The sequence below is a fragment of the Eriocheir sinensis genome, chromosome 42, assembly GCF_024679095.1.
Source record: "Eriocheir sinensis breed Jianghai 21 chromosome 42, ASM2467909v1, whole genome shotgun sequence".
Taxonomy (NCBI): domain Eukaryota; kingdom Metazoa; phylum Arthropoda; class Malacostraca; order Decapoda; family Varunidae; genus Eriocheir; species Eriocheir sinensis.
Genome location: NC_066550.1, coordinates 4008758 through 4036253, shown reverse-complemented (window position 1 = coordinate 4036253; position 27496 = coordinate 4008758). Strand labels below are relative to the sequence as shown.

The 27496-nt window shown below is 43.6% G+C and overlaps 1 protein-coding gene across 1 annotated transcript in view; it reads left to right on the top strand.

The window, feature by feature from the left end:
- Positions 1-2102: 2102 nt before the first annotated feature.
- LOC127009835 (uncharacterized) overlaps positions 2103-27496 on the top strand; it is a gene marked incomplete at its 5' end in the record, with an annotated part of 44996 nt that continues 19602 nt past the window's right edge. Inside the window, 2 exon segments of the mRNA XM_050883202.1 lie at positions 2103-2157; positions 9820-10055. Coding sequence (XP_050739159.1) covers positions 2103-2157; positions 9820-10055 — 291 coding nt within the window.

Sequence of the window (27496 nt, the reverse complement as noted above, 5' to 3'; positions counted from 1 at the left end):
AGTCACCCTGTCTACTGAGACTTGTCATAATGTGTGTGTGTGTGTGTGTGTGTGTGTGTGTTTGTGTAATAATGGCTTTATTATTATTATTTTATTATTATTATCATCAAAATTTTTACAATTATTATAAAAATTTAGTAGGTATAGCCTACTAACAGTGCAAAAATGAGGTGGGTGTGTATGGCGATCTGACATATGTAGGGGGAAGGGGGGGAGAAGGAGGGAGTGGTGTGTGTGTGTGTGTGTGTGTGTGTGTGTGTGTGTAATACGTTACTAATATTATAATTTTTGCTGTTATTATTATCATTTTAATTATTATAAATATTTAGTAGGCATAGCCTACTAAAAGTGCAAAAATGAGGTGAGTGGGTATGGGGATCTGACCTATGTAGGGGGGAGGGGGTGCTGTGTGTGTGTGTGTGTGTGTGTGTTGTGCGTGTGCAATAATGGCTTTATTATTGTTATTATTTTATTATTTTTATTATCATTATTATTACAATTTTTATAAATGGTTAGTAGGCATAGCTTACTAAAAGTGCAAAAATTAGGTGGGTGGGTATGGGGATCTGACCTATGTAAGGGGTGGTGGGGAGAAGAAGGGAGTGGTGTGGGTGGGTGTGTATATGTGTCTATGTTTGTGTCACCTAGATATAGCACGCTCACACTGGAGTTATTTTATAGGAAGATCTACATCGTAACCTTTCTCCCTACATATGTAATTATCGTTTCTACTATTTTATTTTCGTACTACTGCCTCACCTTCACTGTCACTAATGTCAGAGTTCCCTGAATTGACTGTAAAATAAAAGAAAAAGGTTAGAATAATGCGCCTAGCATATAATCCTGTTTTTTTGCACTGCGCACCTATATTTTTGAGGCACAAGGCAAATGACCTGCCCCTACCATTATCAGTCATGCATTCCTCAGTCGCAGAGGACTCGTCAGAATCAATTAGCTGGAAATCTGAATCAAAAAGGCTGGCATCGTCTCCAGACAAATTTTGCGCGTCATCTCCACTTGCCATGTTGCCTGCGACTGACGGCGTCGGCTGTCCCGTACAGTTGCCACATGTCGCCAGAATCTAAGCAACAGCAATTGTCGTACCTTGAAATCATTTAGTATAGTATTTTATGTAATCTATAATTAGAACGCCGTTTCTCACAACTAAAACATAGAAAATCTGCCAAATAATTACAAATATTGTATTGACGAGCGAGTTATGTCACAAAACGTAAGATATATGCTCTACAGAGCCGAGGAGGAAAGTGGCACAAACGCTGTGCCGCAAGCACTGAATGGGTTAAAAATACCCCAAATAAGGAAAAAAATCATTAAAAATTTGAACATTCGGCGTCTAACGCGCAGGGCTAAACTTTCAGGCATTTTTTATTTGAAAAAGGTGCGCGCTATACGCCGAAAAATACGGTATTTATTTTTCGACAGAAAGCTACCTCTTGATTGATTTACATTATTTTTGATTTACGCGACCTCTTCAAGGACTCGATACTTGCGTAAATCGAGTTACCTGTATATATATATATATATATATATATATATATATATATATATATATATATATATATATATATATATATATATATATATATATATGTTTAGTAAATGTTAACTTACGACCACTTAAACATATGACTGACCTCTTGGTCCCTATCCCCATCATAACTCTTGGTCTACCTGTATATCAAATGACTGAGCCCCTTTATAGGTTACAAAACCCAATTTATAACTAGATTGACCATAGCCATTATTGGTAGCTCTACCTCAGGACTATATAAGTGACCTCTCTACCCAACTGCTAAACAGTTTTACTAATAATGATTTGCCTTAGTGGCCAAGTCTCAATTCTGTGGTGGGCACAGGCAAGTAGTTACCGTGACTGGAAACAGCTGTCTTCACCATTGTGAGATCAAGTTTATTACCACTGAAACAAAGAGTAATGTTGTGCTGTCATATTCTTTGTTTAAGGCATGTGTTCAGCACAGTGGAACAGTTCTTTGTTAAATGATTGCGATTCAGACACACGCCACGCACAGCTATAGCGTTTGGACTCAACTTGACCTAATCCTACTCTGCCTCTCTTTCAGAGCATGTGAGAAAAGGCCAAGATGCTGATACTGAGGGGACTGCTCAGCCCACCAGGTATTTGACTCTCTGGGTTACAAGAATATTTTTTGCGCAAAAGGACTCTAAATATTGGAAACAGATTGCTTCCCAATGGAGAGTATAGTATTGCTTTTCAAAACAAGATTCAAATATCTGTTTATATATCTGAAACTCAAATACCCTTTACTGCTGGTGTGTTCACCATGGCAGAAAAATCTTCCATTCTCGTTGCTCATATATTCCCGTGATATATCTTTCACACCCCCTTCTCACTTCTCAGTGTGTAGTCATTCATAATCTCATTCTGCATTTCAGGTTATCTCCATATCATTCCATGGCCTCTTAAATTACTCTTATATACCTCTTTAAAAAAATCAATTCTCCATTATCATTACCTGTCAAAACTACCTCAGTGAGTTATGCATTATTCATACCACCTCTCCACACTACACTGCTTCTTATTCTCACTTTCAAACCACATCTGTACCATCCGTTTTGTCAAACCACGTGCTCTCCTTGAGTTGATAATTTCCACCATACGTATTCTTCCTAGTTTTGATCATGTTTCAGAGGCACAGGCTTAGGATGGAAGCCTATTTTTTGATTCCTTCTTTATCTTCATTCACTGTGCTGTTTATTGGAGATTCAAACTGAGCTAGGGGGCACAGGCCATTGTGACAATTTAAAACAAGTTGGAAAGAGTAGTCTGGTAGGCAAAGTGACATGTTGGAAACCCAAAGGCCCCTTTCAGGAGTACTCACTTTTTGCTCTTTGTCATGGATAACAAGACATCTTGTATCCAGAGAGCATGCCATTATGATGACTGACAGCTTATAAGAACTCGTATCCAGAGAGCATGCCATTATGATGACTGACAGCTTATAAGAACTCACTTGACAAGAGATGACCTCCCACGTTTATCTGTGTTTTGAATTGCCAGTGTGCTCGCCAAGCTTATTTGCCAAGCTTTTCTATGACTTAGGGAGGTTGTTAATTCAGTATGTTACTGCTAGGGTGTGATGTCACACATGGAGACGAGCATAATGGCAGAACCCCCAACACGAGTAGGATCCTAATCTCTTAACGTGTACAGCACCATGAAAAGTATAACTCAAATACATGCTGGCATTAGCAAATCTTTTTCTGCATATACTGTGTTAAAATATTTGATAATGAAGATAGAATCTCGTAATAATCACAAGCCCATCTTTATGGAAAGTGGTCACCTCTGGGCATGGGTGTATGGACCAAAGTAATCATGTTTCAGCTCTAGAGTTTATTTCCAGTGAACATTTTAGAGAAGGGGAACTGTGCAGGGCTAGTGCTGCTAGTTTTCACTGTTTTGTCATTGTCTGATGTAATATATATGTACACTATTATGTGCAATATTTTGATTTCTTGTCAAGAGTGTGGAGTTAGATTTAAAAATTTCTGACTCCTCCAATGCTGCCCCTTTCCAAAATTATAACATTTCCACACACAAAAAAAACATATTAAATCAATATTTCCACCAAAATTTACCACAGACTGCTTACATGAAACGTCCTCCCACTTGAGGCCCCACAAAAGCTGATTTCTCCCACAAATTTGTGGGAATTTCCCACAGAGTGGCAACAATGGCACGTTAAGGAGTCGGAGTTGTAGATATTTTTACCGACTGTTGACACCGACTCCGACTCCAGCCAAAAGTAGCCAACTCCTGACTCCAACTCAAATTCCACAGCCCTTCATCTCACTAATAGTTCTGTACAGTGTGATAGTCAGTGTGGGGAATGGTAAAGGAGATCGTACACAGTGGTGCCCTGTGTCTAGTGATAAAAAAGATACTGAAAAACTTTTGCTAGTTCTGAAACTGCTAGTTTGGCAGCAAATCTTAAATAATATAAAATAAAAACTTACTTCTCAGAAGTTTACTTTTTTTTTTTTTTTTTTTTACTGTATATATCACCTGATTTTAATAACTAAATTTACATTTATATATAAACATTACTGATATGCAAAGGCAACAAAAACTCGCCATTTAATACTTTGTATGTGCTCTATTGAATAAAACGTCAGGAGTTGAGAGTGCGTCAGCTGACCGCTCTCCTGCACGGCCATATGTGCAGTACCCTCCATCAGCAACTCACTCCTCTCATATCACAGTAGGTCATGATCATTAAACCCAGTGAATTTCTCAGGGTTGCCAGGGCCGAGCAGGTCATCAGGGCAACATCACACACCTGCATTCAGTTGACCTTTGGGCAAATGGATGAGCCAAACAGAACAGTGGATCGGCTGTGTCCAACAACAACAGGTCCCTCATATCTCCTCAGCAGCTCTTATAGGTGACCCTTCACTGGAAACAGCATATGGTAGTTTAACAATTAAAACCTTCATAAAAGGTAAGAAGATGGAAAAGTGGTGACATTGGCCACACTTGTAACAATGATATCTGTTACATTCACTGTCCCGCCTGATTCGGCATGGCATTCGGCACCATTTTGGCAAGACTTGTTAGCTTTATTGCATAATGTTGCATGGCCAACAGGCCATCTGAACTCAGGCAGCATGTGCCAACCCATCCCACACAAGTACCCACACATGATCCCACATCCCCTAATGATCTGCTCCCCTGGCAACCCTGAGAACTTCACTGGGTTTAATGAGCATGACCTGCTGTAATATCGACCATCTTGATGCAACTTGCCCACTCATTCCTCCAGGGTTGGGTCCAAGTACATGCACTTGGACCAGGACTTAACCCGTAAAGGCTGATAGGGCCCATATGGGACTGCGTTGCCTCAGGCCGATAGAGCCCTTATGGGACAGCTATTTTACGCGCGTATCAAAACTGCGTTAACATTGGTAACGCTGCTAATTTGGCTTGAGGAGTAGGCTTATGTCTACTGTTGCCTCGGACCATCACCACCTCCCCCACGCACCCTACCTCTGTCCCATAGACCGACCCCGGTAAAGTGACCACCTCCTCTGCCACGCCAACAACGAGTGCTACGGCAGCTGTAGCAACAGCTGCTGCTTCTGCACGTGCCCCTAAACGTCCAAGGGCGACCAAAAAGGCTGCAACGATGTCGGGAGATGATGCACGTGGGCCAGTTATGCGGGGGTCCAATGCAGGCGGCCAGTCCTCCTACGCCTGAAAAAAAATCACACTGTGACTGCCCCACTATCACAGAGGGTCCAAAAACAAACAAACAGGCCCAAAATAGACCAGCAAAAGGCCTTGGGTGCACAAGGACCGAGTCTGACACCTCAGCAGTCCAGCCCAGGTTGGAGGGTTGCACGCGCTACCACAATCTCCAACTACCAATGATTATTCTGAAGCAACCAGTGTGAGCTAAGCAAAAATATTTCACATGCTGATGTATTTATATGTATACTAACAGCTAAAATTGCAACGGACCGAGTCTGACACATCAGCAGTCCAGCCCAGCTCAGATCGAGGGTTGCACGCGCTAACACAATCTCTAACTACCGGCGATTATTCTGAAGCAACCAGGGTGAGCTGAGCAAAAATATTTCACATGCTGATGTATTTATATGTATACTAACAGCTAAAATTGCTTCCAGGTCATTCTGCAAGAGTTGATTTTAAGATGAATAATGCGGCTGTGGTGGGGGTAGACGCGGGGGGTATCATCGGCCTTTACGGGTTAAGTACAGATTTTCATGTACTTGTACTTGGAGTTAAAAAAATCAGTTGTACTTGTACTTCGACCCAAGTACTTGAAAACATCAAGTACATTTGAGTACAAACAAGTACATTGTATATAAACAAAAGTTATATACTGTATATAGATTCTAGTGAACTTTGTGATGATACTATTGGGTAAATACATACATTGAGTGTTATGATATTGTAGAGTAATATTGTTATGTGTCATTAATGCGAATATATGAAAACTACTAACTCTCTTGCTTACAAACCTGTGACAGGAACTTTTTTTTATCACATAAAGTACTTGTAATTAAGTACAATGACATGTACTTGGACCTGTACTAAAGGTATCCGTTTCACTGAAATTTTGTATTTTTATTTTTAGGCTAATTCTTATCATTTACTTATATGTTAATTGGGGTTGTTCCGAGATGGGTCTGTGCAATTTGCAGCGAAATTTGAAGAATAGTTTTTCAGTTTTTACATTTTTTTGCAGTTCTTCGACCCTTAAAAAAAGTCGGAACTAGTCGTAAAGTTTTTTATCCAATTTACATGATTTCCTAACACCATATACAACATTGTAATGCTTGCATTTGGAATCCAGTTTTTTTTTATAATATATATATATATATATATATATATATATATATATATATATATATATATATATATATATATATATATATATATATATATATATATTCGTTTTAGGTCCGTGCCAGTATCTCATTACCTACCTTATGAAACATCAGTATCTCTTCATATATCTTTTCTACAAACCTTCAACAGTCATGGAAACGCTTTGAAAATCCAATTCAAGGACTTTTTTTTTTTACTCTTGAAAATAGGGAATAATGTTTACGAAAGCGCGTTCGCCTCCTCTGGCGACGGTGCAGCCGGTGTTGCGAGAAATACCTCCTTGCTGAAATAAGTCACATATACATGTGGGGGGGGGGTTAGAAGGGGGGGTCGAAGGGGCCGCAGCCCCCCTGTTAGTAGGTCGTAAAGTTCGATTGGAGTAGTTTAAATATGCTCCCCGACCCTAAACCCTCTGCGAGCTATTTTACGGCTGCGGCGGCTGCAGCGTCGTCGCGGCCGCCGCCAGAGGAGACGACGCGCTTCCGTAAACATTATCCCCTATTTCCAAGAGTAAAAAAAAAGTCCTTGAATTGGATTTTCAAAGCGTTTCCATGACTGTTGAAGGTTTGTAGAAAAGATATATGAAGAGATACTGATGTTTCATAAAGTAGATTATGAGATACTGGCACGGACCTAATACGAATCTTTACCTATATTTTTTTTACCCAAAAAAATCTTACAACGAAAATCATAACTAATGATGGAAGATATATAGAGCAAAAATTCGGCTCCGAAATTTACATCTTTTTACGCTCTTTCTTTTGGTGAAAAAAGTTTTAGATATGTTCAGAACTTTTGAAGTTATATCTCATTATGTGCGAGCAACTTTAGAATCGAGAAAAAGCCACTTTTCTAAATTGTGATCTATATCACTTTGTATGAACTGTGCTGGAGGCTGTATAGGTCTCAGAGAGTTTTCTGCATAAAGTATTACTCCCAGGCATCCGGTCCCCTCCTTTTACAAGGATATTATCCATTCTTGATGGGGTAATCAGGAAGTGCCAGCTACCCCTCAACACCAGGCTCGGATGTTGTAGTGGCTGTAGAGGTTCCTCGTGTCTCTAGCTGCCTCCTCCTGGCAGCTATAGCGCATTCTCTCCTCCTTTGGACCTTCTTAGAAGGTCGAGGCATGTTTTCAAGCATGAAAACTACGAGATTTCTGCGGGGAAATGCTGTATGCCCACGTGTGACAAAGGCGGGTTGATAGCCGAGACGTGTGAGGAAGCAGCGAGCACCCCACGGCTCTGACTCGTGGTCCAGAGTTGCCAGCTAGGAATGAGCCAGTGGTGTAGAAAATAATAAAAAAAAAAGGAGAAAAAACAATTTTTGGTGATTTTTCCGCCAAGAGTACCTACCAAGCGTATGCACATGAGAGCTCAGCGCTCCAAGACGTGCTGGCGCGGTAAATACAGGTAATAAAACATTTTTTTTCTGACCCAGTTTATCTAGGTACATATATGATAGTATACCATTAAAAAGGCTGTGCTTTCTATAATTCTATGAAATTTTTTCGCAATGATTTTTTAGAGGTAAACCCTTGAAACGGACCCCTTCAGTACATAGCAAAGTGACTGTGCTTGTACATGTACTTGAAAAATATCCAGGTACTTGGACTTGGACTTAAGTACAGTCGCCTGTACTTGGACCCAACCCTGCATTCCTCCCAGCCAGTGGGCCCACAATGTTTGCCCTGCTTCAGAGGGTTGGATTGTTGCTTCTTAAACTCGGGACTGTTTATCGTATCACTAGACTTGAAATTACTAGTTAGAAAATGGCTAGTTGAATGTACACGGAAGAGCCCCCAAGCGGACAGCTCCTGGCTCGGTTTAAAATGTCAGCTGCTGATCAACCAATAAATAAAACTTCACCCATGCTTGTGGAGGTCAGAGAGGCTCTGTAACTTGAAGGGTGGAAAGGCAACTGGGGTCTGCAATATCAATGTAGAGATGCTGAGAGCAAGGGGTGAAGGCATGATCCATGGGTTGGATGTGATGTGCCATCTGCCATGTGGCAGTCTAGTGCCATTCCCCTTGACTGGAAAAGAGTGTTGGTTGTCCATACCTGGAAAGGGAAAGGGGACTGACAGGACTGCAACAGTTACCATGGTATTTCACTATTCAGTGTGCCGGGCTTGGTGCTCACTCATCTGCTGCTGAGGCAAATTCAATCTCATCTGCCAAAGTTTCAGAGACCTGAGCAATCTGGGTTCATGTTGGGCAAGTCAATGATTGACCGGGTTGTAGCACTTTGCATCCTCGTAGAACACTAACGTGAGATTTGACAGGCTACTTACAGCCCATGTCAGTTTCAAGAAGGCATTTGACCCAGTGAATCATGAGGCACTCTTTGACATTGAGAGTGCTGGCGAGTATGGGGGAGGCAGTTCCAGCTTCTTCCCTGTTACTTCAGGAGTGAGGCAGGGGTGTGTCCTTGCTCCATCACTGTTCAACATTTTCATTGACTGGGTATTAGGCAAAATTGTTTATCTGCTGGCGACATCAAGTTCACTGACATTGTTTTTGCTGATGAAGCTGTACTTCTTGCAAAATTGCTTGAGGTCGTGGTGTTGGCTTTCAAAGTGCTGCATGAGGAGGCATTCATTCGGAGACTTGCTGGATGACACAGCTCAGTCTGTTCATGCATGTGGTAAGGATATCGAAGTCACCAAAAGTTGCACATACCATGGTAGTGCAGTGCATAACAATGGTTAGCCTTACCAGGAAGTTACTGATGGATTTATCTGGCCCATGGCATTGTGGACTTGCTCGTCACAAGCATACAGTTGTCAATATCTATTCAGGCAGATAAAGGTTCAAATCTTTAAGGCACTTGTGTTCTCTGTCTTACTGAATGGCTTTGAGACATGGACACTGAATAGTGACTTGGAAAGGCATGTCAATGCCTTTGGTGCCAAGTTCCTCCGCAGAATCATGGGGTACTGTTGGAATGACCGTGCCGAACTAGCAACCACGTGATGAAATTGAATCAAGGCCTGTTACCAGATCAGTCAGTGGATGCCAACTCTGGCTATATGGGCACATGGCACACTTCCCAGATGTTGATCCTACTCACAGGGCTGTTTCTGTACGAGACAACCCTGACTGGAGGAGATCAAGGAAGTGCCCACGTAACTCATGGCTGGGGCAAGTTATTGGTTCTGCCAGGAGGGAGGTTGGATGGGTAGGGTAGCTGTGCAGGAGCTTGCTCAGTGGGACAGTCATGAGCGGAGGCAGCAAGTGGGTGAAGCGATGCGCCCCAAGCATATGCTCCCTGTCAGGTAGTTCACCCTTTGGCAATTCATTTTCACCATTTTTTTCATGGCTCATTTAGTTTGTAAAACTGATGTATTAGTGTTTGTGTCATGCTAGTTTTACTTATAACTTTTCTGCACTTTTCTGCAGACATTCTGATGCCATTCAGCAAGCATCCTCTGAAGCACCTGGCACTGACACTAGCAAAGAGGTGCTGCTGGGACCTGATGGGGAAGAACTATATGAACAGAATCTTGTTGAACTTGAGGTGCTGGCCAGGATGGTGTTTGACTATTTAGCCACTCACCAAGAGGCTTTCTTCAATAACCTACTGCCTCGGGATCCAACAAACAGAGATGCAGCACAATTGTATGATCTTTTGCTGGGTAAGTACTGCTTTGACTCTTGATTTAATGGCAGCCATTATCCAGTAGTAGTGCATTGTGAGAATGGAAGTCACTCCCAAGGACAATTTCTATCTACTTATATCTTTGGTACCTTGATCCTTCATGGGAAATTCCCTCCAGGGGGCAGAAGTGTCTCCATCTCTCCCTGTTATGGCACTTCCTCTCAGCACACTCAGTCCTGCTACTGCCAACTCTCTCACTTCAATATTCGCTTACCCTGTTGATCCACTTCACAGGTGGTTTTCTCCTGACACCCCCTCCCTCAAGCCTTTCCTCACACTCTCTTCACAAATTCATTCTCCTTCAATCTCATCACGTGTCCAAACCATCTCGGTGTACCATGATGATCATTAGTTCTTTCTTATTTATGCCGCAACTGCGGGGTCACATGGCACCAAACCTAATGCAAAACCAATTACATTACTAAACTATATAAAACCGGTTAAAAATTAAGAACATGATACAAAAAACAATAATGAAACTATATAACACCAATTAAAAATTAAAAACGATAATAAAAAACAACACTAGTAAAACTATAGTCGAGTCGCGTATGGCGCGGTTAATTGGTTCTGAGTAACGGCCGCGCCATAGGAAACCGTGTCATAGGAATAACTAAACCTATGGAGAAAATACAATTTGGTTCTGGTCCTTGCCATTTTGCCCCACCCACTTTTTTAGCCCGAGTGCACCAGTAGACATTATCTGCCTTTTGATGTTGTTCAGTCTGACCCCACGCTCACCATCTTATCCACTCGGCCACCGCCAGCACCCAATTTTTCACTCAGTACGTAGCTATAGGGAAAATATAATTTGGTGCTGGCTAGCCGCCATTTTATCCCACCTGCGCTCACATACGGGGAAAATTCATTGTTTCTCACCTATCACTCTCTCAATCTTCCTGATGACGTCCAATTTCTGCTCATATGTCAGTGGGCGAATTTGATCTTGCCCGTGGGTTTCCCAGCAGGCTTGCAAGCCATTGTGCAGCACGTGCGTGGTAAGCGACCTGACTCCTTGCCATGCGGGGGCCGGGGGTTAACTAGGGCCACTTTCACAGTACATAAGAAGAACATAAGAACATTAAAAAATAGGGAAACTGCAAGAGGCCGAGTGGCCTACACAGGGCAGCTCCAGAATCCCCCCCACTACTCACGATGGGTGATGTGTAGTTTCAGGGGTTACAAGTAGAGGCTTGATCCTCGTTTACCTTCGGTACGGGCGTACGCTCCAGTACCCTGTCTCATTGCACCCACACCTCATTGCCACCTGTCATCCTCGTCCATGTTGCTATCCAGTCTACTCTTAAAACAAGCTATCGTCCCTGCACTAACTATGTGATAATCTCGTCCCTGCACTAACTATGTGATAATCTGAGTCTATTCCATTTTCCCACCACCCTATTACTAAACCAATGCTTGCCTATATCTCTCCTAAATCTATACTTTTCCAATTTAAATCCATTACTGCGTGTTCTATCCTGCTGGCTAATTCTCAGAACTTTACTTATATCGCCTTTGTTGAAACCCTTGACCCATTTGAATACTTCATCAGATCTCCCCGCTCTCTTCGTCTTTCTAGTGAATGTTTTGATATTTTGATATGGGAGGTTCCTCAGCCCCTGAATCTTCTTGGTCATCCTCCTCTGAACTGATTCTAGCAAGTTGATGTCCATTTGTCATGCCCATTTTTTTTTTTTTTTTTTTTTTTTTTTCGAACACGTCCACTGTGTGTATTGAAACACGAGAAATTAATCAAGATCAGGGTATTCGCCGGCTGCCTGGGATTGAACCCGCGACCAGCGTGACGGGAGAGCCAGTCCTTACCGAGTCGGCCAAAGAGGTACCCCTCTGGCTAAGTGGGTTAGGGGAGGCTCGTTCATCTGGCATAGTCGCCGCACTACACATTCTGTTGTGTGGGGACCAAAACTGGACAGCATAATCTAAGTGTGGCCTAACTTATGCTAAATAGAGTCTGAGGATGTCCTCTGCACTCCTGTTGGTTACCGTCCTGTTAATAAAGCCTAATACCCTGTTAGCCCTATTCCTCGCACTAATACATTGCTTCCTTAGTTTTAGGTCAGAGTTCACTAACACTCCCAAATCCCTTTCACACTGCTCTACCTATCGCTGAGGAGTCTAAACTATACCCGTGTAATGGGTTGCGTGTTCCTACACTAAGTACGCTACACTTGGTGATGTTAAAATTCATCTGCCATTTCTCTGACCAAGCTGACAGTTTGTCGAGATCCTCCTGCAGTGCTCTAGCATCCTCCCTTGTCCTAATAGTGCGACCTATTTTGGTGTCGTCTGCAAATTTACCTATGTCACTAGTTATCCCATTGTCTATGTCATTGATGTTGATAATGAATAAAAATGGGCCTAACTCTGAACCTTGAGGAGCCCCACTGGTAACATTACCCCATTCGGATTTTTTACCGTTAATGGTAACCCTCTGTTTCCTGTCGCTAATCCATGCCTTAATCCAATCAAATACCTTCCCTCTTATTCCATGAGCCCTGACTTTATTTAACAGTCTCTGGTGAGGTACCTTATCAAAGACCTTACTAAAATCAAGATAAACTACATCATAGTTCTCATCTTTGTCAGCTGCCTCATTCACTCTATTGTAAAAGGGTAAAATATTAGTGAGGCACGACTTTAATTAACCCATGCTGTGAGTCGTGAATTAAATTCTGTCTGTCAATATGGTCCCTAATACTATCAGCTAATATTGACTCAATCATTTTACCTATAACTGACGTCAAACTAATCGGCCTATAGTTTTCCATAGATTTGTCACCCTTCTTAACCCTAGAACGCTAACCATGGGTATGAGGTACCCGAAGCGAATGACGTCATTGCCATTGTGTATGGTTCCGGTGCTCTGAGGGTACCCACCTCCTCAGTAGCTTCATGTGCTCGCTTGACAGTGTAGGGGAAGGTCACGTTGTCTCGCTCTCTCTGCTCACCTTTGTTGTAGGCCTACATTCGGGTGCGGCATACCCATGGTTGGTGATACAGGGTGTTGTACATGTCCCTAGGATATTGTTTACGTACTTTTTTAGTGATCACCTGTGCAGTGGATCACAGGACCTGGGAGGCCATACAAGAAGTTTGGAAGCCATCGGATGATAATTTTTTTTATGAAATTTTTTTTTTTTGAAATTTTTGAACATTTTTCCTATTTTTAGTAACATTTTTCAGTACCTGATTTTCATACCAAAACAATACGTTTTTCAGTTCTTCTTAATGTTAAGTCAAGATACAAAGTTTGAAGTCCCTTCATGTAACTTTATTCCATTAAAACTTTACATTTAATTTTATTTATTTTTTTTTCAAAATCGGGTATGATGTACCCATTGTTAGTAGTGGTGTGACTTTTTCTAAGGTTAGTGTTCTAGGGTTAAGTATTGGAATAACGTGTGCTTGCCTCCATGAAACAGGCACCACCCCTGTGTCTAGTGACTTCCTAAATACTTCTGTTAACTGCCCACTGATTTCAGTTTCACATTCCTTTATTACCCTGGGGAAAAGTTCATCTGGCCTTGGCGCCTTAGTGACTTTAAGTCTATCTATCTGTCTAATCACGAGCTCCCTACTTATGTTGATGTCGGTTAATCCTTCTACCTCTTCTCCCCTGTAGATCTGTTCTCCCTGAGGTCTATCATCTAATATTTCTTTGGTAAATACAGATTAGAAATATCTATTTAACGTCTCACTCATTTCCTCATCTCTATCAATCAGTGATTCTCCTGACTTAATGGCCCTATCTTATCCCTAACCTTTGTCTTAAAAAGCTGAAAGAAGCCCTTTAGATTGGTCTTTGCTTCCCTGGCAATTCTAATCTCATAATTACGTTATGCCATACGTGTATTTTTCTTTGCTGTTCTAGCTAAATCGTTGTAACTATCCCTTAGGTGAGTTTCCCCCCTTTTGATTCTAACATATAGTCCTCTTTTCCTTCCTAATTCAGTTTTTAGCCTGTCTGTTATCCATCGCGGGTAATTACCTGTTGACCTGACTTCCCTGTGAGGTATAAACTGTTTCTGCCCTAGTTTAATCTCCCTGACCAGACTATTGTACACACCCTCCAAGCTACTGACCTGACTAGTGACTTCACCAGAGATTAACCCCCCTCCCTGCTCTGGGTCCTGACCTACTTCTGATCGTACTCCCCTAAGTCTTTGCAGCTGCTTTCTTAACCCCTCGTAGTCCGCCTTCCCAGGGTTTGCGGTTTAAACCAAATGGTTTAAACCATGGTTTAACCCAATAAAAAAGGTGGTTTAAACCAGCTAATAAAACCATTTTAATTATGTACAGCAGGGTTGGCGGTTTAAACCAGGGGTGTCAAACTCAAAACCCTTCGAGGACCAATTCATACTCTGAAGTGCCGTCATGGGGGCCAACAAGGGTAGAAAATACATTGACAAGATTAAAGTTACCGTGATACCGCGGGCCAATTATGACTATCCCACAGGCCATGAGTTTGACACCCCTGGTTTAAACCAAAAACCCATCAATCATACTAACTTTTCTATACACTCTTTGCTCTATTTCTGTAATTAAGTATGTTCAGTATACAGTATGTATCAATTTAAATTACATGGTAGTTCAGCGTATGCGTATCTATATATTTTCGGCGTTATGAAGTCTGACACGAGAAGGATTTAGCGCATCATCTTATCCTCCCACTCACCCTCACATCACCTTCACTGTATGGCACTGTTCAAGCACTGTAATGGTAGACACACGCACACGTTGCATTATTTCAACATTTTTAAAACTTGCACATCTTTCAAATGCGTATTATCTTAGCCTTTTCTTGGGAGTTACAAGCCAAGACCCGTTACATAGGACCCGTTTTCGCGTCAAACTTGCGCGTCCCTCACAGCAGCCTCCCTCACTCTAGCTTAGTTAAAACACAATTTTGGTCTTTCATATCTTGTTTCCAGTCAAGCACTGTCCACTCCCTCCACATTCCACACCATCATATCACCGACGCCCCTGTAACTAATGTGTGCACCAGTAGATTACAAGGATGCAGAGGAGTTCTTTGACTCAGAAACCGACGCCTATCAGCACATTTTAAAGATTTCTGGTTCCTTTCTTTGATGCCACACTGTGAGGGGAGAATACTATACGAATGGTTTTATTTACTCCTAAAATCATGTAAAAATGGCTTCTCAGGGTCTTTATAAGCACATAAAAATGTGATGCCGCAGCGTTTCCGCCATATTCGGCGATGCCTCCGAGGAACACGCCACAAAGTATACTTCCAAATTTTTGTGACTCATAGCCTTTACTGCGGGTCAGGAACGGATCCTAGCACACTCTGGTACTTAAGTCCACTTGTAAGACACAATAACACAGCTGGGATAGCGTAAGTCCTCGTAAAGTAGTGTACAACCCTGGGCACTGCTGGGCAGCGGAGGCCACTTTCTCCTTTCCCGCACGGACCCGCAGACTAGTAAACGAACACGAACAATACGCGTTCTGCGGTGATCAGGAACTTTAGGTCCTGAAACGGTACCAAGAGGAACGATACCCTCATCTGATGTGTATAATGCTTTTTTCTGATGTTTTATTCACTAGATATATTATAGAATGTGGTCAATGTCTTTGACTTCCAGCACCTTATTATGAATATAAATGAAATAATATTAAAAACACCCCTGAATATACCAAAAAATATGCCAAATGAGGTTAGGCATAAAACTAAATTTCCAGTACGCCAACCAGGCCTGGAATATACCAAACTGGCATAATTATGCCAAACCTGGGAACCCTGGTGGGAAGGGAAAGAGTGACTCACGATTCTAGTCGTTCAGAGCTGCGAGCTGCGGTCGGGAGCAAGGTGCAAAATGATAGTGTTGTGTAACGGTAGTGTATTGCTGTAGCAGCGAGGTATAGTCTACCGAGGTATTGCAGGGGGGCATCGTGAATGCAGTCATCACCGAAGGGGGGGGGGGGGGGCGCTGTCCTGGAAGCTGCAATGGTAATCGTCGCCTGAATAATTGCCAGGACCACTATTTTAATGATTTTCAGCCCTAGCAGGCACGTGCAGAGGGGGGGTGCTAGGGGTGCCCAAGCACCTGCCCCTTTTGCTTCTGTTTTAAAAGTGCCCTTTTCAGAGAAATGTAATACAGGCCTGTGCCCCGCCCGTTCGATGTCTCGCAGGATTGACACGACTTCATTACATATTTCGCTTAATTTACTATTGCCTCAACTTATAATTAGTTCCATACATGTCTTCATTATCAGCTTAATTAATTGTCCCATTCAGAGCTGAATATAGTCCCCTCCCAATCATAATTATATTAAACATAGTCAACACCAGGCCGTCCGGACGACAAGCAGCCAGCAGGGAGGCCTCGACGGCCATCTTGTCCTTACTCTCTCCCAGAGTCTATGTGCACTAGATCAGTGAAATAAGTGTTATAAGCCCCTATTTGAGTGTTAATTAGTAATTACTGAGACTCTCCCTGTCTCCCTCGCCGTCCGCACATCAGGTCCTGGGCCGCCTCACCGGCTCTGCGCCACACACACACACACACATACACACATGCCTTGCCCGTATCACATAGACACTTACGGCTTCCTCAACACGGTTCCCCGATGTTTTCCTTCTTGTAATAAGCCTTCAGAGGTCTCGCTTGTGTTTCCCCCTATCGTTATCTTTGTTCTCTCTCAGTTCTCTCTCCTATCATCTTTCCCTCTTCTCTTCCTCCTTATCTGTCTAGAATTGCAGTTACCAGTTTAAGAGCTTCATGGTTTTGCCAGATGTCCACAGCGTAGTGGAAAATAAAATGGGGCCAACTTTAAATCTCTTAATCTATGAATACTTTTCTTCATAATTATGATCACTTTATTTTTCTCATTCTTTTAATGTATGTTGATCATTATATATGTATATACTATTTCAACGGCTCATCCCTCCCTCCATCCCTTCCTACCCCCGCCTCCCTTTCTCCCTCCCCTCCTCCCTCCCTCCCTCCCTCCATCCCTTCCTTCCTCCCTCTCTCCATCCCTTCCTTCCTCCCTCCCTTCCCCTCCCCCTCCCTCCTCCCTCCTTCCTTCCTCCCACCATCCCTTCCTACCCCCCCTCCCATTCCCCTCCCACCACCCTCCCCCCTCCTTTCCTCCTCCTTTCCTCCCTCCATCCCTTCCTACCCTCCTCCCTGTCCCCTCCCCAGTCCCCTCCCCTTCCCTCCTCCCTCCCCCTCCCTTCTCCCTCCCAACCACCTGCCTGAACTGGTAAAACTAGCAGGGAATATTAATGTTTATGAATAATTATTAAGAAATGATGAAAAGTTTCAGGAGATTTTTACAAAGGTTAAAGAGAGAGCTGAAACTATGGCCATCGACCTTCCCTCTGTGATTTCTGGACAAGGCAGAAGAAGAAAAATGCCTGAAAGATACAAGTATAGTGCTACATCTGCTACGGAGGACCATCAATACCAAACCTTGGATGACTACTACCGCGTGAGAGTATTTTATGTGTTTTTAGACACAATATCACAGGAGCTAAAAAGAAGATTTAAAGGTGGGGACAACACAACATGGGGTATCCTAAATGCCTTCCATTGCATGACAGTTCAAGATAACTGGAAAGAACCTGTGAATGAAAAAGCATTCAAGTCATTGCAAAAATTATGCCAGTTTTATGAGCTGGAAGAAGTAGACAAGCTACGGTTGGAATTGAAGATATTCTATTCCTCATTTCCATGCCTGCCACAGAACACTGCAGCTACACTGCTGAATTTGATAAAGGAAAACAATGCCCAGGAGATATTTCCACTTATGCTTGAACTCTTAACAATTTATGCCACTCTACCCGTCACAACTGCAACAGTGGAAAGGACCTTTTCTAAACTCAAGCTGGTGAAGACAAAGCTGCGCAGCCTGTGCAGTGAGGAGGTTATCTGATCTCTTGTTGCTAGCAATTGAAAAGGATATACAAATCAACAACAGTGAGGTTATGACCATATTCAAAGAAATGGCACACAGAAGGGTTCTCTTGTAAATATAAAATGATAAGATCTGGTTAATAGCATACTGTATTAATCATACGGATTGATTTTCTTGCAGGCATTTATGTATAAGTAATATATGATTTTTTTTCTTTAAATAGATTCCCTAGTCTTCTACTGATAATCAGTACAGTAGACTTTATGTTCATATAAAATATTAGCCTGCTGGTACCTATGACAGTTTAAACAAATTTGAAAGGGTATTGAGCAGATATATGTTTTATTCTCCTTCATTACTATATTTTTGCCCTTTTTTTCACTTGAGCACCTGCCCTGAAAAAGTTCTCTGCACGTCCCTGAGCCCTAGTGACTCAATTCTCATTAATAACTCAGAATAAGTATTAATTCGGTTCTAGCACAGTAGATATTAGATGCATGCTGTCCATGTTGCATGGTGACACTGGCGTCTGTGGACTGTAAATTGTACACACGTACAGTCTGTGTATGCTAAGGCGGCCATTGTTGTTCTGAGTCATCATAACAGCGCCCCTAACTCTGGGGAGGGCGATGCAGCAGCACTATGCGGTGTGGGATATAGCCAGGAAAGCGCCCTCTCTTTCTCTCTCTCTCTCTCTCTCTCTCTCTCTCTCTCTCTCTCTCTCTCTCTCTCTCTCTCTCTCTCTCTCAGTTTTTGTTGCATGCAACTGGAAAATTAGAAGAGGTCTTTCATGTTAGAGAAGCTGCATTTTGCCTCCTTTACAGACTGTATGAAGATCAAATGAATATATTGCTAAATCCATCTCTAAATCTATCTATAATTCCTTTTCAAACTCATATATGTATATACGGATAGAATTACTGGAATAAAAATACTGAAAAGAAAAAAAATCTATGTGGTTTAAACCAAAATAACCTGGTTTAAACCAAAAAAACTGTTTTAAACCAAAAAAAAATGGTTTAAACCATTTTTTTTTTTTAAACAGTTTTTTGCCAACCCTGCGCCTTCCTGAAGTCAGGTATTAATGCGTTGTTACTGCTTACTCTATCCTCCCATTTAATATGAAATCTAATTTCGTTATGATCACTGTTACCTAATGAATCCCCAACCTCAATGTTGCTTATTATGTCCTCTCTATTAGTTAACAACAAATCCAAAATATTTTCTTCCCTCGTTGGTGTTCTAATTAACTGCTTAAAGAAACTATCCTGTATTACATTTAACAAATCCTGTGCCTCATGGTTTCCGGATAAAGTATTCCACTCTATGTTCCTATAATTGAAATCACCAATTACACACACATCTATATCTTGACGCCCTATTAATTTCCTGTAAAAGGGGTTGGCTACTGTCCCTGGTAAGGTTGGGCAGTCTGGAAAGTACTCCTATGACAAGCTTTTCCTTCCTACCTATTGTTTCTACCCAGAGGGATTCTGTATTGCTATCTACCTTGATAGACATTGTTTGTTTTGACCGTTACCAATGGCGGCGATCGCCGTATAGTATTTTCACGTAAAACTGGCCGATTGGGTAATGGCGGTTCCTGGGTTAGCCTAGCCCCACACCTTGCCACGCGCACACTCTCAATACCTCTCGCTTCCTCTGCAGCCACCACTACCCCATAGGCCAGTTTCACGTGGAAAACTATAGTGTTGATCGCCGCCGCTGGTAACAATCTAAACAAACAAAGTGATTGTGAAAGCGGCCCCTAGACGTGTACTCGTCAGGTTGGGACCCGCCGCGCCGCCAAAAACCGCCCAATCCCGCCCAACCATTTACTTTCCCCGCCAACCCAAAATCGACAAAAATATTATTTGGCACGCATATCAATACATTAGTGGTGACCAACCACTTTCAAAGATTCTCTCTCTCTCTCTCTCTCTCTCTCTCTCTCTCTCTCTCTCTCTCTCTTTCTCTCTCTCTCTCTCGTGTCTCTGATTTCTTTCCTTTTGGATTGGGCAGCGAGAAAGACAAAAGAAAGGAAAGGCTCTGGGAACACCAATTTAGATTTTTAAAAGCCAGTTTGCCAGCGGGCTGATGCAGAAGTGGCCTGCTGTAGATTTTAGTAGGCTAGTTAGCCAGATCGCTTTCATTTTTGCCTGCCAGAATAGACAGTTGGGCCAGGTCCACTTTACATGAAAAAAGGAGCAAAGGAGGGGGAAAAGATTGACGGGAAGAGATGCGGAGCGGTCGGGGAGTGCATGACTGTGACTTGGAATTTGAGTCAGGGCCACGGCAGCCGACTGCGAACGTTCTTCTTGTCTACATCTATAAATTTTGGCTATATGATCATTCTGATAGTGAGGCTAATTTGTAACTTACTAAATACAAAAATGTGCGGAGAAATCCTCCCAAAAAACAACACAACCGCCACCATGAGATTTTCCCCCTCGGAAAAATATCCAACCTGCGCTCATTTGGCCAGGGGAGACCACGAACCGCGTCATAGATGGTTTTACCCACGTGATCTGAACATACGGTTCTGAAACCATACCGCGTCATAGGAAACCGCGCCTTACGAATCCGTGTCATACGCGACTTGAGTGTATATAAAACTGATTAAAAATTAAAAACGATAATAAAAAACAACACTAATGAAGAGTCCTTTGACCTAGGCACCCCTCAAGGTGGAGTCCTCAGCCCCATGTTATTCAATATCCTTATGGATAAGATTGCCTGGCACTCCTTTCCTCGGGGCACTGAAATTGTCATTTATGCCGAAGACATCCTCATTCAGTGTGATTCCCCTGGAACCCTGACCACAGCCCTGCAACACCTTGAGGACCTTTGCATACATACGGATCTGATTGTCAATGCCTCAAAAACTAAATATCAGACAAGTCTCAAAATATGTCGTTCACCGAGCTTTAATACTGTCGCCTTATGCCGAGTACAATGTTATAAGTATTTAGGAGTGCAACTTAGTTTTAAGAAGAATACCCATTGCGTTGATTATGTACGCAATCTCTGTCTACCTCGCCATGCCCCATTACGTGTATTAGCAAACAGGGGTCTTGTCGCAGGAATTCCCATTCTTAGGATGTTCTATCTCTCTGTCATTCGGTCTCTGATTGATTATGTTGCACCAGTTCTGGTGCGTTGTAGCCCTTCTCAACTGGAGCCCTTGGAGCTCATACAAAATGAGGCAATGCGGATTATTCTAGGTTGTCCCAGGACGGCAAAGTTTGAAGTCCGAGCTGAGTTGGAACTGCCCAGTGTTGTCTGCAGAATTCAGGAAATTACTTGCCGCACAGTCTGCCGCATGATTTGTCATAGGGACACTCAGCTTAGGCAGGCTCTTGGTAACTTTCAGCTCACCCATAACATTACAGCCAAATCGTACCTTAGAAAGCTTCACAAGCTCTTATCTGACCTTGGTGTCCTTGAACCGTGTCTTGCCCTTATTAGCAGCCCTTGTTATCCCTCTTGGAAACCTCATAGAGTCAGTGTTGATATAGAAAAATTAGATAAACCTAAAGATTCTTGGCTTCCTCAAGTCCTGCAGGACCATTTTCTGACCAAATTGGCTGCATATCCCTGCACCCAGGCTGTCCATGTGTTTTGTGATGGATCTGTCAATGGCACCAAGACTGGTTGTGGATTATTTATTAGGGACTATGCCATCCCCTCTGAATACACTGACACTGAGGTTTCTAAGAGGCTTCCTGATCATCTGTCTTCCACAAGGGCAGAACTCTATGCCATATATGAAGCCCTCCATATCACTGTAGCTCTCGGGAAAGTTGTGTACCTGTTTGTTGATAGTCAATGTGCCTTGTATGCACTTCTGTCTTCCTCCCCTTCTGACTGTGATATAGTCAATAAGTGCCTTAGTGCCCTTAGCCTGCTTGAGCGCTGTGGTGCTACTGCACACTTCATCTGAGTGCCCTCACATGTTGGGCTGCCCCATAATGAAAAGGCAGACAGACTTGCTCGTGCTCCCTCTGATGATCTCAATGTACACCCAGATGTTGAATACACCTATAATTATGTTAAGAGTAGACTTAGATCCCTTGTTAGTGAGTCTGTTACCAGTCAGCTTGCCTTGAGATGTCAGGATGGTAGTCCCTCCAGCATTCACATGCCTAGGTATCAAGTATCTGCACCCACACTTATGGCAGACTTAGTGCATCCTATGATCTGGTGGTGATGCGGCTGAGGCTGGGCTACAGATATTACTGAGAGGTCAGTGGGGCTGACCCTGTACCTTGCCGCTTGTGTGCCAGGCCAGGGGGTCACATCCTCAAACACTATGTCCTGCAATGTTCTGCTATTAGTGCCTACCGCCCACAGGGCCACTGGGACCTGCCTGAGCTGGTGGGCTGGTTCATTAATAATAATGTTCTTTCAGCTGTGCTTAGTGAGTTTCTTGCATTTGCCCCTAAATTGCAGTTCATATGTCCAGTCCCTTATGTCTGCTCCCTTGACTAAATCAAGGCCTTTATTTTTTTTAGCACGTCCCCTACCATTGTATCTTTTAAGTTTCCTGGTGCTACTTCCACATGTATCCTTTGTTGTATAATCACACTCTGTACTGCCTGGGGGTTGGGATGGCATGCTCCTCCCTTCTCCTTTGTTGTTGACTTGCAACAATAAACTATCAGTCAATCAATAAAACTATATAAAACCAGTTAAAAATTAAAGACTATGATAAAAACAACAATAGAAGGTCAATAAAACCTACAGGAGGTTAAGGACGCCAGGCTCCTATAGGAAGCCATAAACGTCATGTCCCGGGAAGTGTGCCTTCTCCCCCAGCACCAGAGAGAGAGAAAGAGAGAGGCTGTGGCCCCACAGCCTAACTATCCCCATAAAACACTCAAGAAGAAGAAGAAGAGAAACTCCCTTCTCCGCCCCGATACCGGGGGAGGTACCGCTCTCGCAGGTCCCCCAGACAGTCATCACAGTAGGGCTGAACTCCCCGGGACATGAGGAAGCCATGTGTATATCTTGTGTGACCCACCCTAAGGCGGGCCAGGACAGTCTCCCTCTTACGACTTCTTTTGTGGGAACACGACCAGAGACGCACAGCCCTGGTTGTGATTTCGCCCATCTTTGTCGTGGCAGTCACAGCCGCCCACCTGCGCTGCCACACCCTCTGGAGTGCAGACCGCACGGTGGGATGCAAGTCTGAGCGCATTGTGAGGGAGGGCGAGAAGCAGCGGCCCGCGCCACCTCATTACCATGCACAGAGACGTGGGCAGGTACCCAACAGAAGGTCACCTGATGTCCACGCCCTTTTGCTAGAACTAGCCAGCTAAAAATGTCTTAAAACAGTAGGGTGGGTGCTCCTAAAATCTTCTATTGCGGACAGGGCTGCCTGTGAGTAAGAGTAGACAGTAAAAGTATTGACAGGCAAAGTGAAGATGGTGCGAATTGCTAAAAGAATGGCAGATAGCTCTGCGGTAAAAATTGAGGCTAAAACAGGTAAAATACCAGAACGGGAGAAGTCTGGAAAGAGCTCCAAATCCAACGCCAGCATCAGATTTTGAGCCGTCCGTGTATACTGGTACAAAATGTGTGATGGGGGGTACTTGATAAACTGCTATAGGGAAGTATGGTAGTGAGAGGTCCCCAATGACATTCCGGGCATGGAAACCAAAGGGACGAGATAGGAGAGGCTTGTTTCTGTATAATGTAACTAAGATATTGTCCATGGTAATGGACATTACATTACATTACATTATTATATACATTATGCAGGGTTGGCGTTGTGGTCTGTACCAGTATTTAATTATGAGTTCATCTCTGTGCAAGTCCAAGGGTACCACTCCTGCGTCAACTTAAAGACTTGATATGGGGGATGATCTAAAAGCACCTGTTGACAGTCGAACTGTATATTAGAAAGAAGTAAAAAACGAATGAAATGCAGAAAATATCTCAAGTAAAATAAATGAAGTTATGGATGCGAATGGAAAGATGTTGAAAGACGGGGAAGCTGTGAAAGAGAGATGGAGAGAATATTTCAGAAACTTAGTGAATTTTGAGGATGGACGTCCAGCAGCTGTAACAGCAGCAGTTTTGAGTAGAGGTAGAGGAGGAATATATAAAGAAAGAAGTATAACATATGAAGAAGTAAATCAGGCAATAAAAAGATTAAAAAAATGGAAAGGCAGCAGGAATAGATGGAATCACAGCAGATATGTTGAAGTGTGGAGGAGATGTAGTTGTTAAATGGATGGTCAAAATATGTGAAGTAGCCAGCAGACTGGACGAAAGCCATCATTGTCCCAGTTTACAAGGGGAAAGGCAGGAGAGGGGAATGTGGGAGCTATAGAGGTATAAGTCTCCTGAGTATACCCGGAAAGGTGTATGGAAAAGTCATAATAGAGAGGGTGCAAAGACTTACAGAAGAGAAAATCAGTGAAGAACAAGGAGGCTTCAGGAAGGGAAGGGGATGTGTGGATCAGATATTTGCCTTCAGGTTGGTAGTAGAAAAAATATTAGCAATAGGAAAGAAACTATACGCTGCCTTCATGGATTTGGAAAAAGCTTATGACAGAGTCGATTGGGTTGCATTGTGGGATGTTTTAAAGATTTATGGTGTGGGAGGAAAACTGCTTAGTGCAATAAAGTCTTTCTATGAGGATGCATCTGTATGTGTCAAAATTACTGGAGAAACAAATGAACATTTTGAGGTAAAAGTGGGCTTAAGACAAGGGTGCGTCATGTCACCATGGTTATTCAATATTTATATGGATGATGTTATTAGAGAAATGAAGGGCAAAGTTGGGGAAGTTGGATTAAGAATGTTCGATGAGGGAAGGAAGTGGGTACTGAATTCGATACTGTTTGCTAATGACGCAGTGCTCATTGCAGAAAATGAAAGTGACCTACAAAATTTGGTCAGTGTTTTTGATAGTGTCTGTAATAGGAGAAAGCTGAAAGTAAATGTCAACAAAAGTAAAGTGATGGTTTGTGAGCGAAGTAGAAGTGAGGTTGTAGATTTTGTATGTCCATATAGAGTGGGAATTGAATGTGAAAAAGAATGCAAAATAATTTTGAATGGTGAAGAAATGGAGGAGGTCAATGAGTTTAAGTACCTTGGATCAGTTATGTGTAAGCATGGTGGTATGGAGGGAGATATAAGAGAAAGGGCATTGCAAGGAAGAAGGGTGGTAGGGTCCTTGGGACGAATCATGAATGACAGAAGTGTGAGCATGGAGGTAAAGAGGGATTTGAAAAATACAATAATAGTACCAACCCTCACATATGCAAGTGAAACGTGGGCCTGGAATGAAAGTCAGAAGTCTAGAGTGCAGGCAATGGAAATGAGTTATTTGAGGAGTGCTTGTGGTGTGAGTAGAATGGATGGAATGAGTAATGAAAGTGTGTGCATGAGCATTTTGGAATGTGTCACAGGGGTGAAGGGAAGAAATGTGGAGTGGTGGAAGAAGTGAAGCTACAGACTTTAAAGTGGTTTGGCCACATGGAGCGAATGGAGGGCAGTAAGATGACCAGAAGGGTGTATGTGAGTGAAATAGAGGGAAGGAATGCGAGAGGACGACCTCCAGTGAAATGGAGGGATAGGGTGCAAGAGTACGTTAGGGATAGGAGGGAAAGATCTTTGAGAAACTTTGAGCAGGCAAGGAGGGAGTGTCTGGATAGAGAAAGTTGGAAGCTCTTCTGCCGTGGCCATCCCCTGGTGGGAGCTTTTAGGAGCAGGCGTCGATGAAATGAATGAATGATGAATGAATGAACTGCAGCGTGATGGACTGTGGATGGACTTTGTGGAGACGAGGGACACGGGCGCTGGCAAGTTCGCACCGTGACCTAGGGCAGCAACGGTCACCGGCTGAGGGTCAGCCAGGGCCGCTGGTGCAGGGTGGCGGCTGCAGCCGTCACCCGGGGTTCTTCCAGCGACCCAGAGTCGGGCACTGGAGAAGGCACTTTAGTAGGAGGGGTGTCCCCGAGGGACTCCTCGCTGTGCATGCTCTTCTGGTGATGGGGCTCACTGCGGCCTTCAGCAGGCGTCTGGTTAGATAGGCAAACCTAAGGTTGTGGGAGCAACAGACTTGGCAGTGGCAGAACGGCGATGGGCGTGGACATTGAGGGCAGTGGCGTATGCCATTCCTGGTCTTGACATTTTGTTGAGAGTGAGTTGCTTCGCCTCAGCAAAGGCCACCCTTTCCTGGTTGCTTATGGTGAGTACCTCTTTTTCAAATTTGTAGCGCTCACAATCCTTTGATGAGGCAGGATGAGGCTCACCACAGTGGTAGCACCGCAGAGGGCCAGGGTAGTCGTCACCGTGCTTATCCATGCCACAGGGGACACAAATTTTTGCAATGCCATTTTTCAAGCGCCGACAGGTCTGGGTGACTTGAACATACGCTTGGCAGTGAAAGCACCTTCTGGGGTTGGGGACAGTGGGCTTCACATTCAGGTTTAGCCAGGCCAGCTTGACAGTCTTGGGCAGTATTAGTCGGTTGAAAGTAATGAAGAGTGTTATGTAATGCCCCGACGAGCTTCTTTTCTAAATCCTTCCTATTTCCCAACACGGCCTCTGCGTGTATCGAAACACACGAGAAATTAATCAAGACAAGGAGAGGGTATTCCCCGGCTGCCTGGGATTGAACCCGCGACCAGCGTGACGGGAGAGCCACTCCTTACCGAGTCGGCCAAAGAGGTACCCCCGCTGGCTAAGTGGGTTATGGGAGGCTCGTTCATCAGGCCGTCGCCGCACTACACGGCTTTCCCCCCTATGTAGATTAATTTGTGTGTTGACAATGTCCCTTTGAGACATAACTCCACAATGTCCCTTTGAGACATACCTCCAATTCTTCCCATTTTCTATTACCCTCGGAGCATGGGCCATCCTACATGTTGGGGAAGCTCAACAGAACTGCAGGAGAGGATGCCCACCGCTATGCCACCACTGTAATGCCCCGACGAGCTTCTTTTCTAAATCCTTCCTATTTCCCAACACGGCCTCTGCGTGTATCGAAATAACACGAGAAATTAATCAAGACAAAGTGAGGTTATTCCCCGGCTGCCTGGGATTGAACCCGCGACCAGCGTGACGGGAGAGCCACTCCTTACCGAGTCGGCCAAAGAGGTACCCCGCTGGCTAAGTGGGTTATGGGAGGCTCGTTCATCAGGCCGTCGCCGCACTACAATTAGTGTGGGTGTGGGTACTCCGTCTACTCTTCGTTGAGCTCGTCGCACTGATGTCACATCGTAATGTTTTGAGTTCGTTCACCAGCCTCTCTTCTGAGTAACGGAGAAGGGCCCATGAGAAGACACCTCCCCGAGATTGGTTCATGGTGGCATGGGGAGAGCAGGACACTGATGCACGAGGAACAGAGCTAAGGTTGCGGAGGAAGTATACGCATCCACTGCCAGGCGTTTAACGGCGGCCGCGGAACCTTTGCGATCGCCCACCCAGCAGTGACCACTTGACCCTAGCCATCGCATAGCCCTAGCCAGCGTATGACCAGCCGATTGTTTCAG